The 16,621-nt window shown below is 44.9% G+C and overlaps 1 protein-coding gene across 1 annotated transcript in view; it reads right to left on the reverse strand.

Annotated features, from left to right (window-relative positions):
• ITGA9 (integrin subunit alpha 9) overlaps positions 1–16,621 on the reverse strand; it is a 326,573-nt gene that overhangs the window by 122,113 nt on the left and 187,839 nt on the right. Inside the window, exon 18 of the mRNA XM_026496718.4 lies at positions 2,026–2,176. Within this exon, the coding sequence (XP_026352503.2) occupies positions 2,026–2,176 (151 nt within the window). The remainder of the gene's footprint in view (positions 1–2,025; positions 2,177–16,621) is intronic.

The raw sequence follows: 16,621 nt of genomic DNA on the forward strand, positions 1-16,621 counted from the left end.
AACACCCAGTGCTCCATGCAATACGTGCCCTCCTTAATACCCATCACCAGCCTATTCCAATCCCCCATGCTCCTCCCCTCTGCAGCCCTCAGTTTGTTTCCCAGAGTCCATAGTCTCTCATGGTTCATTCCCCCTTCTGTTTACCCCCCCCTTCATTCTTCCCTTCCTTCTCCTACCAATTTATTTAAGAGAGAGAGCAAGAGAGAGAGCTTGAGCAGGGGAGGGGCAGAAGGAGAGGGAGACAAGCTGACTCATTGCTGAGCAGGGAGCCTGACATGGGACTCAATCCCAGGACCCTGAGATTATGACCTGAGCTGAAATCAAAAGTTGGATGCTTAACTAACTGAGCCACCTAGGCACCCTCCTTCATCACAGTATTAAAGAGAATAAAACTGGAATGAAATAGCTACATAATAGGAATTTGAGGATAATCCACAGTGTACCTTATGATAGAATACTATGATGAAGGGAAATAGAGTAATACAGGGGAAGCCATACAGTTTCTGAAATACTACTACCAAATCCTATATACCAACGAAGTGGGGCCAGCTCAGAATTTTCTAGCAGACAACAAAGAGAAAAAGCCTAGTCACAGGGATGACTGTGCCTACAGGTAAAAATAAGCCAAAGTACTCAGGGAAAGCACAGCTATTCCTAATTCTGAGACCAGAGAGAAATTTCTCCTGTAGGTCCTAGGTGAGGGGAATCTGCAACGTAATGAACCAGTCACCAACCGCATCCTTTCAGTTACCACAGAGATGAGTTTTACAGATCTGTCCTTGAGTGAGTCCCTCTACCACCACCCCCTCCAGGAAGATGGCATCGTGGCACAGGAAATTCTGTAAAAGGGATTCTAGGTGGAGCCAGAGATACTAGAACCTTGTAGATACTTGGTTCTCTTTTGACTGGGCTTAAACCAGAACAATTTTTAGGGTGTAGAGGACAGATGGGGAACATGCCTTTCTCATAGTCCTTCTTGATGGCTTTTGTGGCTTCCCCAACCCTGGGGCTTCTAAAAGCTATTAAGCAGCAGAGAGTTTGAGATAACCTCTTGCAAAGTTCTTGGAGCGTGACCATTACAGATCACTCTATAGGTTTCACTTGCCCCCTAAGCTGGGCAAGGTTGGTATAATCCTATCAAAACTGCTGAGCTTGCCAGGATTTGCGTCTGAACAGAAGTTTGCCCATTGGCTTGAAGGTGCACCCGGTGCTCATCTGTGGACAGGGTGGAGCTGTTCCTTGGAAAGTGATTTTGGTTCCATTTAACACAGATATCAAGGCACTGCAGTTTTGTGTTGTAAACACTTTGCAAAGCTATAAGAATTGCCTTCAGAACTACTGTCAGGAGTCCGAGCAACCACCGGGGAGAAGAGGGTGAGGTCTGTCCAAGCCCACTCATTCCTATTGCCTGCTGGAGACTCGTTCTTTTTTCTTCTCATAGGTAGTTTGTTGAGTTGAATTATGGGACAGGAGAGAATACCAAGTCCTTTTTCCTTTCTGAGTCATTCTACTTAAACTTTAATTTATTCGAATACATGAATTCATGCTGAAAAACTCACTCAGTTCACGAAAATAATTTAACTTCCTCAATTCACTCAAATATATTATAAACAAACATGCCAAAGCACAAGCTGACATACATGACCCCCTAATGGAAAACATCAAGCGCACCAGAGGTGATAACAAGCATAATAAGCAGCCATCTGTCCTCATTTCTTATCTTGTTTTTCACAACTACTGACATAAAACTGGAATTCTCTAGAACACATGAGTGTTCGGAGAAGGGTCAGACATAAACGGTAGGGAGAGGGTTCCATAAGAGAGAAAGGATGGGAGACAATGTTAGAGATGGATATTGCTCCAACACACCTTCTAAGTCCAGGAGGAAAAAACTCTTATAGTTCCAAATGATACCCTACACAATGAAAGAGTCTTTGCAGAATCACTGCACATTGCAAGCTATGATGAAAATCAGAAAATGCACCAGATGGAACAAAGACTCTCATCTGGAGGTGCCTTCCTTACCTTCTGCCACATGTTGATGAAGAAGAGCTCCCGGGAAACGTTGAAGGACACATTGGCATCATAGGCATCATCCCCGAGGTTTGAGATGGAGATGTTTAGGGATATATTCTTCACGGCCCCCAAAGCTAGATAGGGGGTTTTTCCATCAACACTGTAATGAAAAATAAGCAGCAGTGAATGCCTTGAAGTTTTCACTAACATAATATGAGGCATCATAGGGTAGCTGAAAGTTGGGGCAGAAACTCCACTGGGGTCAGAACTACAAGTTCCAGGAACCCCATTAACCAGCCATGCATCCTTGGGCAATCAGTCAGCTCCCCTGAGCCTCAGTTTCCTTATCTAACAGCTAACCTGTTAAGCTCTTCCAGGGTTCACATCAATCTCAGAAAGTTATAAGACATTTAATACCCTAGACATGGAATTTGGCCATGTATTCATTCTTATGTTTTTGAGTATCAACTACATGTCAATCACGGCTACTCTATGTGCTAGAAGAGAGAACAGTGAACAAAACAGAGTTCTTGCCTTCTTACAGCCTCAGGGAGACAGAAAACGTATATACCAAGGAGCAAACATACAAGTCAGATTGTGATAAGAGCTACGGAGAAAACCCACAAAGGGTAAGAAGGGTAGAGAATGCCATATTTGGAGGAAGAGTGGGTTGCAATTTTAAATAGGGTGGTTGGGGAAGCCTTCACTGATGAGGTGACCTCTGAGTAGAAACCTAAAGAAAGAAAAGGAGCAAGATACACAGACACCTGGGAACTAGCAAAGGGAAAGTCGTGCCTGGCACATTCAAGGACTGGCAAGGACACCAGCATGGCTAAAAGGAGTGACCAAGGGGAAGTGTGGGAGGAAATGGGCTCAGAGAGGCAAAGGGAGTGGGGACACACAGAGCATATGGGGTACTGTGAGGCTGTCACAAGGACCTTGGTTTGACTCTGAGATAAAACTCCTGGAGGGCTCTGAACAGAGGAGTGGTGTGACCTGACTTCCATGTCTGAAGGCTCATGCTAGCTGTGATGTGATTGGTCTGTGGAGTATATGTTCAGGGGGAAGCAGGAAGACTGATTAGGAAGCTCTCACAATAATCCAAGAGGCAGCTCCGACCACAGTGGTTGAAGCTGAAGTAGTGAGAAGAGGTCGTGTTCTGGATGTGTTTCCAAGGTTATCCCAACAGATTTTGCTCACAGATTGATTGGGTGAGGGGTATTAGGGAAAAAGAGGAGTCAAGGACAGCTGCGAGGATTTTAGGTTCAACAACTGAAAGGGAAGAATTGTCATTCATCGAGATGGGAAAGACCATGGGTGTAGAAGGTTCAGCAGAAAAAAATCCAAATGCTTATTGGATCTTTAAGAAGAGGTGTTGGACAGCTGGATGCTTAAGTCTTGAAGGAGGGCCAAAGATACACAGTTAGGATGGACTGGATATGATCACTAGGGAATGAGTGTAGATACAGAAGAGGTCTCACACTTAGGAGTTGCGGGTGAGGAGTAGAAGAGACAACATGACAAAGGTGGTAGGAGGAAAACCAAGAGAGATGGTATCTAAGCGGCCACAGAAGACATGGTCCAAGGAAGGAGTAATCAATTTTGTCAAATGTGGCAGATAGGCCAAAATAACATGAAGAATTAAGATTGGCCACCGGAATTAGCCACCTGGAGGTCACTGGTGATCTCAATAAGAGCTGTGTATGTGCAGTGATAGGGATGAAAGCTTGGATTTGGCTTAAGAAGACGGAGAAGTAGAATAAATGGAAACAGTGAGTACACTCAACTATTTGGAAGAGTTTTCTGTAAAGGGGAGTAGAGAAACAGGATGAGAGCTGGGGATGGGGAGTGGGCTCAAGGCAAATGTTTCCTTTTTTTTTAATGTTATTTTATTATATTATGTTAGTCACCATACAGTACATCCCTGGTTTCTGATGTAAAGTTCGATGATTCATTAGTTGCGTATAACACCCAGTGCACCATGCAATACGTGCCCTCCTTACTACCCATCACCAGTCTATCCCATCCCCCCCCCACCCGAAGCCCTCAGTTTGTTTCTCAGAGTCCATAGTCTCTCTTTTTTTTTTTTAAAGATGGAAATGATCATAGCATATTTGCACAAGCATAGGAAGGATGTACCACAGAGGGAACGATTAATGACATGACAGGGAACAATTGCTGGACGGCCTGAGAACAAATGGAGGGGCTGGCCTCAGCTAGTACAAGGTGAGGAACTAATGCCCACAGCACCAGCATGTTAGTAGGTGGGTGTTAGAGACAAAGCAGAGGTTCCTTTGTGATTGCTTCCATTCTGCTCTGAAAGAGAAGTAGGGTCAAAGACTGGAAAGGGAGAGGAGGAGGGGGGAATGCTTGAGGGGTGAAGAGAAGGAGGGAAATGGCAGCCCAGGAAAGTGGATGAGTGAGTGCACCATCAGTGGGATGACAAGGGGATGAGGATGATGGGGATGATGACGATTTGAAGATGCACATGAGATGGATGACTATTATGTGACATGAGCTGTGGACAAAACAAATTCACATCGGTAGCCAATCTTTGGCCAACCAGTTAATGGATGATGTGATTAAGCTTATCAGGGTTTATGTAACAGACAGTTGGTATTTTTGGCTGCATCTTGACACCTTCCTGTTCGGGAGGAATCTCAAGATAGGTGGGAGGGACACATCAGAAGAAAGGGGGTAGGCCCTCCTTCTCCCCTCCTCTTGATAGCTAAAGTGTGGACACCTTACTATATGCAATCATGTGATCTAAGGGTAGTCAGGGTCCTTGGGATGGGGAGCAGACACTGCCAACCAGGGCCATGAATTTTGAGGGATGCACAAAGACACTGGGGCCCTCTGAGATCATCTGAAGTGGCTATAGAGGTGTTGAGAGCCCAGAGGTGGCATCCTGAGCTAAGCCTTGTCTCCCCTATTTCCTGTCCACGTTGGTTCTCCGAGCTTCCTGCCGATGCTCTGAACCAGCCTCTATCCTTACAATCACTCCTTTTCTGCTTAAATAGCCAGCACGCGTTTATTGTTGTTTGCAACCATTAATACAGTGAATAAAGCATGAAAGAGAAGAGAAATATCCAAAATCTCAGTAGGCTCTAATCCTTTGAAATACAGATGGTTGCGGGGGGAGCAACCCTCATTACCCGACCATGAAGAGAAGACCTCACTTTCCTGCACGCCCTGGCGCATCAGCAAGAATAACATGTGCAACGAGGGATCTGATGGCCTTGCTTTTGGAAGCAAGAGCTCTAAGGATCCAAACAAGATGTGAAAAATTAACTTAGAGAAAAGTTTCAAATTCTTGAATGGCCTCCAATAAATTAAGACCCTGACCTCAAGCTATTGTGGCAGTTATTTATTATTGTTGGCCATTTTAATTTTAAACAATTGATGGGTTATTTCTGTCCTCCTGTTTGCTTTTGTAAGATTACAGGAGTAATCCTCGGGCCTTGAGGAGCTATGAGGGCGTGCTAAGCTTGCTTTCTCTTGGGAAGGAATCACGTAAGCACTCGAAAGGAGCCCAGTCACGTCAGAAAGTATCCACAGTTTCCAAACGAAACATAAAGAGACGATACAGAAAAGCCCAGGACTGTGGGGTAGGGAGCTGCCTCCTCCTTCCAATTTTGTTGTTTGTGATCAGCCTCCCTTCCTCACATGTACATGGCAAGGGAGCAGGCTGTCTAACCTTCTCCAGCACCCAGAACTCGGGCCTCTGTCACTTAATCAGGCAGCAAGGTCATTCCTGGGCTTTCAGAGTCAAGTGATTCTAACAAGGCTCCACGATGAAGGGAAGTCAGGCGCCTTCCAGGGCGGAATGTGAACTCAGACTTCTTTAAAAAGGGGCACCTCAAAGCTGTTTTTGCTCTTTCTCCACAGTTGAAGACCTATGTATGAAACAGTACGTCCCTGCTTCCAAAGCTATTCTTAGAAATGTAATTTGCCTGGTGCTGGGTGCTTTGAAACATGTCATCTTTCTGAAACCTTACAACACCGTGAGCCGTTCCTGACGTTAGTCCCATTTTTAGAGGCGAGGAGATGGAGAAGCAGAGATAAGGTGGCTGGACAAGGAGCACCGTCTATGCCTTCAAAGCCCTGCCCCCACCATCATGGACCCCTTTTGATCTCCCTCCTGGGGAAAATAAATCCCCTTATTATGAGCCCCTCCAGTCCCATGTGCTCCGCCAACCCTTCACAGCACTTACGAAGGTTGGGATGACACATTTATTTGTGTGGTTATTTGATTAAGAAACTTCTCTTTCCTATTAAAACTAAGCCCCAGGGGGCAAAGCCCCTGGTCTGGTTCTGTTCATCAATGAGCCCTCGGTGACAGACTTGTGCCAGGCACATGGTAGGTGTTCAGTGAACCCTTACGAATGGATGAACGAACATGCCCAGCATCCCCACAACAGTTCATCAGCTCAACCTTTGTATTTTACAGTTGAAGACCATGAGCCCACCCCCTCCCCCCACCCAAAGGGGAACCCACTTTGTTCAAGGTCACTGAGCCATGGAGGGGCTGAACCGGAGGAGTGCCCAAGTTCATGCCCAACTTCCTTTGGCATGAAGGTTGTCTGAGCCACAGCTCTTAGGTAAAGTCCATCTCAGTTGGGATGGGCTTTGGGAAGAAAAATCTTTTAATGACATCCGAGAAGAACAGAACTCCACGGAGACCAACCTCTTTTTCAGGACTGAAAGAGTAAGATAATCGGGCACAGAGGTTTTTGCCAACCATCCCACTGGTGCTTACTTATTAAAGAACTACCTTTCTAATTCTCAGAGAATTTCATTCCCTGAGAAATTTTCCCATTAATTCTAAGTTGCTTGTGCTATCTTTTAAATGGGTCATATTACTTTGTACACCCCACACTGGTGTATTTTTACATGAAAAGTGTCACTAACAGTCAACATACAAGTTGCATAGTTTCTAGAAAGTGCATCCGACAGCACACATACAGCCCGCTGGAAATATACTGCTCATTTGTTATAAAAAATAACAAATATAACTGCCCTAATATATCTAATAGCAGTTGTTTTTGGAATATGTTGGGCTTATATTTAAGTTTAGTGCTGATTCGATGTTGCCACTGCCGTGTTGGCCGCTGTGCAGTGCCCACTGCAGAACCCGTCCTCTGACCTCACTCATCACCGTGCCTTCAGAGAGTGTACCACTCAGAAGCCCTCACTGGGGAGATGCAACACGTTTCTACGCCAACCATCACATGCTGAATGGCTGAGGCCACCGAAGGAGATTCTTTCCCCTCTACAGTCTCGCAAGCAATTTTATGCGGATAATTTTTTGAGAAGATGCTAAGGGAAGAAACTGAAGTAGCTCAATGGTGTTTAATAATTAATGATCCATTGGACCATTTCAGATTTTCCCTAAGTCTTCAAGATAAAAGCTGTGACCTTGTGTAAATAATTTGCGGTTATAATCTACCTTCCATAAAATGTAATACTTTTATTTTCTTTTGCTGCCAGCTTCAATCTAGCCTGAGCAAAGGATGCTAATGCAGGAGTTAATCAAACACACTCTGGTGAACTGTATTTGAGTTTTAAAGACTTGTCATGCTGTTATTATTACTGATGATATATTTGCCACCCACAGCAGTCTGGTAATGACAACTAGGATAATAGTACAGGGCAGCCAAATCCATCCATATTTTTTCTTCCCACCTTCATTCTTTTGTTTCCCCCATTCTCCCTCCCCTCCTTCTAGTCATTTATCAGTCCATCCACTGCTTTTTAAAACCACCATCTCGACTTAGGTGCCCGGGATACAGGTCTCAGACCCCTAGGAGTTCACAGTCTAATGAAGGAGGCGAACATGTAAGGCATAAGTTGACATCAACATGTGTGAAGTGCTGACCCAGAGGGATGGAGAAACATCCCTAGGAGGTCCCTTATGCTATGAGAGCACAAAGAAGGGATTCTTCAGGGGCAGTGGGGGAAGGGCGGGGAGTATTTGGCAAGGTATTACTGAGGGGGTGAACCATGAGTCCCACAATAATGGGATGACAGCCCTGTCGACAAAAATGTTGCTAAGCCTGATTATACACACACACACACACACACACACACACACACACACACACAGAGGCAATCCTTAGTTTTTCCGTTCATGGAAATCATATTAAAAAGGATATTGTGAAGCAGATCATATTCTCCCCTAGGACAAATGTCAAAATTTGGGGCAGCATTCCTGAGTAAGGATCCAGCATCCAACAAATCACATATGCCCTCAACACTGTGTCATAAAAGCAAGGATAGAAATTATAGCCACTGCAATCTACAATCGCACACAATGCTTCCTATTCTTAAAAATGGGCAGACAGCATAAAATCAGAAATGGAACAGGACAGCTGGATGGGGGTTCGCTTGAGTCATCATTTTGCAGTTAAAGGCCAGAGAGTGAATTGCGTCCCTGCGGCCACTCAGCAGACAGCGGCGAAGCCAGGCAGCCCTCCCAACTCCCGTGGGAGGTCTGGTGTTTCTCCCTCTGTTCCCAGTGTTCTTAAAGTACAGAAACATGCAATTAAACAGACTAAAATTCACATAAAGCTTATTTGGCTATAATAAGATGAGAAATAAAATTGTGTTTCCCTTCCTAGCATTTGGAATATTTAGAATATCAGGAGGCATCATCTCTTTACAAAAGCTATCTGAAATGCTTATTTTCCTCTTGATAGTTTTCCTTGAAATTGGTGGAGGTGTTCAGAATGATTCTGAATGCCTTCAGCAGCTCAGTTGGGCAACCTCCTTCTTGGCACTTTGTTGACAACTCTCAGAATTTTTCAACTATTAGAGCTTAAAATCACAAACATGAAAAAACTGTAAAACCACAGTTGCTCATCTGGTATCTTTCTAGAAGGGATATGCACAAAAATACCAAATAAATTGATTAAAATGTGAGGGACATATACCACAAAGCTGATAAGATGAGTCATGCCAAAGAAAAAAACAACAGGTACAGAATAAAGTACAAAAAAATTTCAGAGGAAAGAAATCACTGTAGACTGAAGTTATCCTAAGAGGTTCCTGAGAGAGGTGGGAATTGAGCCCCACCTCAAAGAATGAGGAGCACAGGGGTGGAAACAGGTAGTAGATTTCAGATACAGAAGAAAATAAACAACAGGTGAAAGGATGGAGGTGACTCCAACAATATGGAAAGGAACAGGAAAAACACATTCTTAGTAGTAAGATGAGTGGGAAGCAAGAAGATGTAGGATGCATCCAGATTCCTGTGAATCTCAATGTCCCAGTTTTGGGTTGATCCTCCAGACCATGAACTTAACCGTGTTATCTTAAGTCACCAAAGCCAAGCAGTATTGCAAGCAATTAGTAAATAATAAGGGACCAGAGTGAAAGTATTACAAAATGCAGTAGGCTATAGGTGGTTCTATCTTGTCCGCTAAGGTCTTATCACTGAAGTCTGAAATTCCATCTGCCAGCATCCCCGTCTTTTGCTGGAGGACTTTTCTTGGCAGGCCGGCAGAGTGCCAAGGAATAAAGTCCCTGACAGCCCTGGAGCAGCCCTCAACCAATGACTGATGGTGACTGGGGTATAATTACCTCGGCTCCCTCGCCTACTGGGTGCAACAACCCTGAAGTTCATGTTCTAGGCCTGTGCCGTCTAACACAGTGGGCACTAGTCACATGTGGCTTCAAAGCACTTGCAATGTGGCAGCTCTGAATTAAGTATAAAATACGTATCTAGTTCCTAAGACTTAGCACAATAAAATAAAAAAGGGTGTAAAAACCTCCATCATTTTCATATTAATTACATTTAAATGATTTATTAAATACGTTAAATGGCATTTGCTTCAACCATTTGTTTCACTTTAATTCTTCAGTGTAACTACTGGAAATTTTTTAACTGAATATGTGGCTTTCATTATATCTCTACTGGCCAGGACCATCCTAGACTTTCAGTAAATTCTATGTATCTTACTTTTAACAATGTGGTTGATTTTTGATTCATCTTCAGTGGTACATATTTGTTCATGTTACTTGCAAAGTAACAGTCTAGGGAAAATAAAGTACATTTGGGTGAAAATAAAATTATTTTAAAAAATGAAATTGATAATACTTAGTTCCTGAAACCCACTTGCTTGTAAAATGCCATAATAAACATTATGAGATATCAGAAAAAGCCATTCCACATGTGCACTTTTTTCCGTCACAGAGTAATTTGGAGTTTCACCAAAATCGGATGCCCAAAGTTGTACTCGGTGCAGCTAAGCCTCACTGGTTACGTGCGACGTGGTGGGAGACCGTGAAGCCAGCCAGGTGGACCTCGGCAATCAGGCAGGTCTCAGCCTGGCTCTCTCAGAGGCAGACCCTGAGGCAAGTCTGAGAACAAACAATTCATATATGCAGGAGGTGATCCCCGAAAACACCAGTAGGTGAGAGATGGAGTGAGACATGGAAGGAGAGGCAACCAAAAAAGGTTGTGATATCAAGTCCATCACCCCTGTGGGCACCTGCAGCTTCGTCCTGCCGGGGTTACTGGGGACACTTACAGAATGTTCACCTCAGAGTCATCCCATGGGCAAGGTGAGGGAAGTATTTACCTGTGATTCCCACAGGCCATGGGTCAAGGGCTGCGGCTGGGAGGGAGGGTCTCTCCCCAGCCTCAGCCTGTTACCTGGTGGGCAAAGCAGGCAGAAGCGGGCACTGTTACACACGGCCTGCTGGGGGGCTTACTCCAGCTCTGTGGGTGGAAGCCTGACCCGGTGAGTGAGGCCTGTCGCTGGCAGACCAGCTCAGTTAATCTTACCTGTGAATGTCTGGCAGGGGCCCAAGGCCCTGGAGAAACCCCACCCCACCCCACCCCTTGCGATCACCGCCCTGCTCGCTTCCTTTCCTGAGCCACTGTTATTAGGATACATCTCAGGGGCCACAGGCTCCACTTCCACTGATGGTTCCAGCCCATGCAGGTGAGTGAACACACCCCTCACCCGGGGCCGACCTCGGGGCGTTACACCAGGGGCGCTGTCCTAGTTGTGTTCAAGGCAGCTGCGCCAATCCTGTAGAGGTTTTTAACTATTTTGAATATTGCCCCTGCCCTAAACCAGTCAGTACCCATTAGGGTAAAACAAACAGGACACCACTCTTGTGAAATCCAAGGGGTATATATTTCTGAGCTACCCTACTGCAATCCACTTTGGAGAGCATGACCAGGGACCAATTTGAGAGGGTCTCGATGACAACAGATAAAGTTCTGAGGCCACCTCTGCAGGGCATGTGCTCTGTGGGGGACTCACCTCAGCTTCCCAGCCTGGGGAGCCAGCTATTGATACTTCTAAGGCACAACAGGGTTCACACCATTTTGCCCCAGAATGTAGTTAAGGTGATAAGTCCTCAGCCTCTGTTCACCTCTAGGGGCTGTGAGCTCTTACAGTCCAGCCTACCGCTGCTTCTGAGTGTTATGCCAAAGCCCCCTAGATTTGTCACTGAAGTGTTTGCATTCGAAGAGCCAGACTGGAGGCCTCTCCTCTGTGACACAGGCAACCCCTCTATAGAGAGAATTAGGGATCTAGACCAAACAATATGAAAACCCATTCTCAAGCCGCCAACATTTCTATGTCTCCGAAGAATGAAGCTGTCAACCTCAGCCTTTATAGGTAAGATGCCAGGACGAATGCCCTCACCAAATACTATATACACTGAGTGTTGTGCACTGTGTTTTCAGACTCTTGATCCCTTTCTCTCAGCTTGTAATAAGCCGGAGAAGCTATCCTTTTCCCAAGATGGTCATTCTCATGTAACAGAACTCTGGACAAGGAAACCAGGAAGTCCAGCAAGGGACTACGAAGGAGTAAGTTCTCATGGAATGTTCTAGTATCAGCTCTGAAATTTCTCTTTCCAACAGGGATGGGAAATTGTTTTGATTTGCTGGCTTATTTTAGTTAGTGACTGCCTATTTCTTTGGATTCCTGTAGATCTCATTGATAAGTTAGAGTTCAAATATCAATTTTCACTGCTGTGAAAAAACACTAAAGTTTCCTGATTTATAAGTTTCTAGCTACTGTGGCAAATATGAATTTATTTTACTAAAAAAAATCACCAAGAAATATATTCAAAAAGTATATGTATCAAAAAGGTACAATCCTAAATATATTTAAGAAATCAAATCTCACCTTGTTTTATATTTTGATCTACTCTAGGATGATAGGAGTTGTTACTTCTGCCTGAGGGTTAGGCTTATCCTGTGGGGATCCTGCAGCCGGCCCCACATAAACCCAGGCCTCGGGCAACCTCCTGCCGTTTACAGCCTCAGCCCTGAACCACCCGGCCTATCCCATTTGATGTTCCTCAGGCCGACCTGCTCAAGATCCTTTCATTTCACAGCCTACAACACATTTTGCTTTCAAACTCAGTGCCACATCTGGGAGCAGCCCGCTTCAAAGCTATCCGTGCCCTACCTCTGCCACCACTCAGCCTCTCCTCCAGCTGTCCCACTTGGTCTCCCTGGACACGCACCGCAGTCGTCTGTCTGGGCTGCGGCTGCATGCCTCGGCTGATGCACTTACACGGCTTGTCCCACACCCCTCCCAGCAGCTATGTCGACATGGGCCTACTTTCAAATACACTTAAGAAAATCTAAACAGCAACTGTCTACTTTAATTTCTTCTTTCATTTTAAATCCATAACTTTAAGTGGTTTTAGTATTCATATTATTTATATTCTCAAATGCAGCATCCACCAGAAACACTATCATCACACAACACACTCTATGGATGTAGGTTTTAAACTTCTCCCAAAGCAGGTTATCATGCCGTATAGTTTGAGACGTGCCTCACATCTCACCATGCTTTATAAACCCCTTCTAATCGTGCAAAACAGATCCATATGGTTATTAACTCCAGAGAGAGATCATGAGGCACCTCTGTAAGGCACGTCAATTAAAGTTTACAGTGGGTCACCGGAATGATTCCTGGGCCTGACGTTCTGGTTTGAAAACCGCTTATATGAAGCCAGAAATACCTCTATCTCCCTCAAATGTACCCACCTGGACCAGTTTTATGCTCATAAAGTGAGAGAAAAGCATTTACTGAGGTGATCTGAGCCAAAATAGTGGTTTCCCTAGCAACATTCAGATAATTAACGTAAATATGTGGTACTTTAAAAAAAATAACATGCCTATATCCTGACTTTGCTAGCATCAATTCGGTCCTAGATCTGGCTCATTTAATAACTCATGGAGTGGTAGAATCAGTATTTGCTTCAATGGTCATCCTTTTCCTAACAAGGCAAACACGAAAAGCCAGAGGGTCCGCCCTCCCCCTCCCCCATCTGTTTAACTGTGAAAAGAACTGCTGGTTCTCAGCTAACAGAGGAATTCAAACCCTCATCAGCCTTTACTTTAGTAGTTTCTGGAATCACTAAATCTTAGGACATCTGGAACAAATCAGGTCCACTCACTGTAACAACTGGATTAAAGACAAAGAATATTTTGCCGGGGGCGGGGGGCAGGGAGGGCACAAAGGAATTCCCCAAATCTGCAGGCTGCTTAGAGGTCTGATGTCATAAGACAGGATGGTGTGCAGCGATGTATCACTCGACCCAGCAGTGGCATGGTGCCACCCTGTACCACACATCAGCTGCTCCTGAAACCTGGCCACCACATGCTCAAAATGCAAAAATCTGATCTGCATTTCATGGAAGCTGGCAGGCCAGATAACTCAAGAGAACCCAAATCAGCAGGGCCACTGTGGTCCCCTGACAAGGAAGTCGGTCATGGCCATAATTTTTCCCTGCTTCAACCTCAAGAAGCAAATGGGGGACATAAATGGTCACAGACAATAAAACGTGTTGAAATTACAAGCCTTCCCGGTTTGGAACCGTTTTTCCTGTGAGGTGAGGAGTCATAGGAGCAAGAAGAAAAGAGCTCTCCTTTCTGGGTCTCTGGAGCTCTTGAAGGTAGAAACAGGAAAACACGGCAGACACAGCAGGTCGAACAACCATGAGTGTGCCCATCTGTCCACACAGTGGCTACCACATTCACCCCCAGCCCAGTTTCTCTGCTTTGGGCCTGAAGCACTCATTTCCTGGAGCTCATTAAAGCTCTGATGGACAGTTACCTGTGTCTTTAATAAACCAAGAACAAGGAACGAATGTATACTTTTCAATCAGTATATTACAGACCCTAAGAGTCAGAAAGTCAGGGAAACACTTCCTTCAGTTCTTTCAAAGTTTGGTCTTACATTAAAAAAAGAAAAATATAACATGACAATGGCTTTATAATGAAATCCCAGTTCTGCATATTATAATAAAAATCTTCTGTCTACTCCTGCCAACAAAGCAAAACATTTACTTCTCCAGAATGTATCTTTTCCCATAATCAGGAAAAATTTCTGAACAGGGTAAAGTTTTAGCCTGTTTTTGTGTCACCAGATACTCTTGGTGGTCTCCTGAAATGAATGGCCCCCTTATCAAAATAGTGTTTTAAAATCCATAAAATGAAAAATCAGATTACAAAGAAACCAATCACACAAAAGTATAATAACATTTTAAAATGTATGGTTTAGTAATATGTGTTCTTTCTTTTATGACATTAAGTAATAAGATTTGGTGGTGGGTCTAGTAACTACCATAACTTCGAAGTAGGGATGAATGTACATGATATTTTGAAACATCTGCAACATTGTAACTTGATAGGAAAACATCAGTGATTTCTACGTGTGACAGTCGGAGGTCCTGCTAATATTCCTATGCTTTGTTGTCTACATTCATGACTGAATAAAATGCTACATTTCAGTTTGAAGTGAGTGAAAACAAAAATTGTTTTCCTACCCAAGTTCACAGACTCTCTGAACTCTATGTACAGATCACTAAGGGGATGTGGACCCAGGTTAGAGCCTCTGTCCTCTGGGAAGGGGAGGGAGAGGGGCTGGTTTAATGACGGGAAGGAGAGGCCATGCTGTGGGAGAAAGGAAAGACAAGAATGTCATTTCTGAAAGGTGAATAATAAGATATTTGCAATTGCTGTGGATTTCCTTCACCTCGATTCCACTGTCCCTGGACTAACAACAACCCATCTTTAAAACTGATGAACCTGGGGAGTCAGGCCAAGGAGGTGCATATGAGAATCTTCTCCTTCTCAGCTTAGAAGGTTAAATTGTTTGTGTTCTTCCACACCAGGAAAAAGAAACAAAAGGGACAATTAAAAAATTCATTTTTCATTTTTTCTTGAAGAAACACAACTATTGACCGAAACAATGGCATTCACCTCTTGTTCAAATTTCATTATCATAGAAAACATTCTAAAAAACAGCCCAGTACCCCCGGCAAGGAAGGCTGATTACTCCACCTGAGTATCATGCATTCCCTCATGTACAAAAGCTGGTAACTGCTTTCAGTCCCCCACCCAACAGGACCTTTGCAGTGAAAGCCATCTCTCACCAGGGCACCCACTCTCCTTTTATCCCTTGTGTCTGCAGAGCCCTCTTTAAAAACAAAGTCCCAGGGAGGAGGCAACCAGAAGTAATCCTAAAGACACAAAATCCTGGGGCGCCTGGTGGTTTGGTCAGTTGAGCTTCCAACTCTTGGTTTTGGGTCAGGTCATGACCTCACGACCCTGAGATCAGCTCGGAGTCTGCTTGAGATTCTCTCTCTCCCTCAGCCCCTTCCCCTGCTCACGTGTTCTCTTAAATAGGTAAATGGATGGATGGATGGATGGATGGATGGATGGATGGATGGATGAATGACACAAAATCCTTCTCACCACCTGAAGGGACCTCCTACACATCATTCAAAGGGCCTGGTTTTTAGAAACCAAAAAACCCCTCCAATTCCAAGAGGGCAGATGAAAAGTCCATTGGCAACTGTTTTCCCCCACTGATACCTGCTAAATGCGTTGGATTTAGTTTCCTCTCAAAACTCACATTCCTAAAAAAAGAATCAGACTGCCAGGAGATCCAAGAAGGAACAAAAAGGATGTGAGGTCTAAGACATGTAGCCTCTCAGGTCCGTCTCCCTGGAAGCAGTCTCTGCTGGGGATCCAGATGGTTTATCAAGGGATGCGAGGCGGAGCAAGGGGCCTTGGAAGGAGGATGGGGCAGGGAAGATGCTGAGCAAGACTGCGGTCTCGGGTAGAGTCGCCTAATTCACATGGGCTTTCTGGAGCACAAACCGCAGCACGGATTACCTACACTTGAGACAAGGGGCTGGCTTTTTGTCATTGGCTGGGAGCCACCCCGTGGTGGGGGTAACCTCCCAGGCAAGGTGACTCCTATGAGCGAGGGCCATTCTCCAGACCAGAGGAGGGGAAGCTGCGAGCCCCTAGCAGCCAGCACCAGCGGCAGTGGGCACCTGGCGCCTGCACAGTAAAAAGGGTCTGGGTGTGGCACCAACCGCATCCACCCAGCCTTGCCGTGTTTGGGTCAAGATCACCTGGCATGGAGTCAGAAAAGCAGGATCATAAAATCTAGAAGTTCTTTACAGCGTACCTCCCTTCTCACAGCAATTTGTGATGAACCGTGACTTACTGGTGGTCCATGTGATACCCAAGTCTGTCACCTTTGGTTATGGGGGAGGGGCCAGTGACCACTGGGGACAAAGCAAAAGGATTATCCCTCCTCAGCCACACTTG

This window comes from Ursus arctos, unplaced genomic scaffold (assembly GCF_023065955.2).
Source record: "Ursus arctos isolate Adak ecotype North America unplaced genomic scaffold, UrsArc2.0 scaffold_20, whole genome shotgun sequence".
NCBI classification, from domain to species: domain Eukaryota; kingdom Metazoa; phylum Chordata; class Mammalia; order Carnivora; family Ursidae; genus Ursus; species Ursus arctos.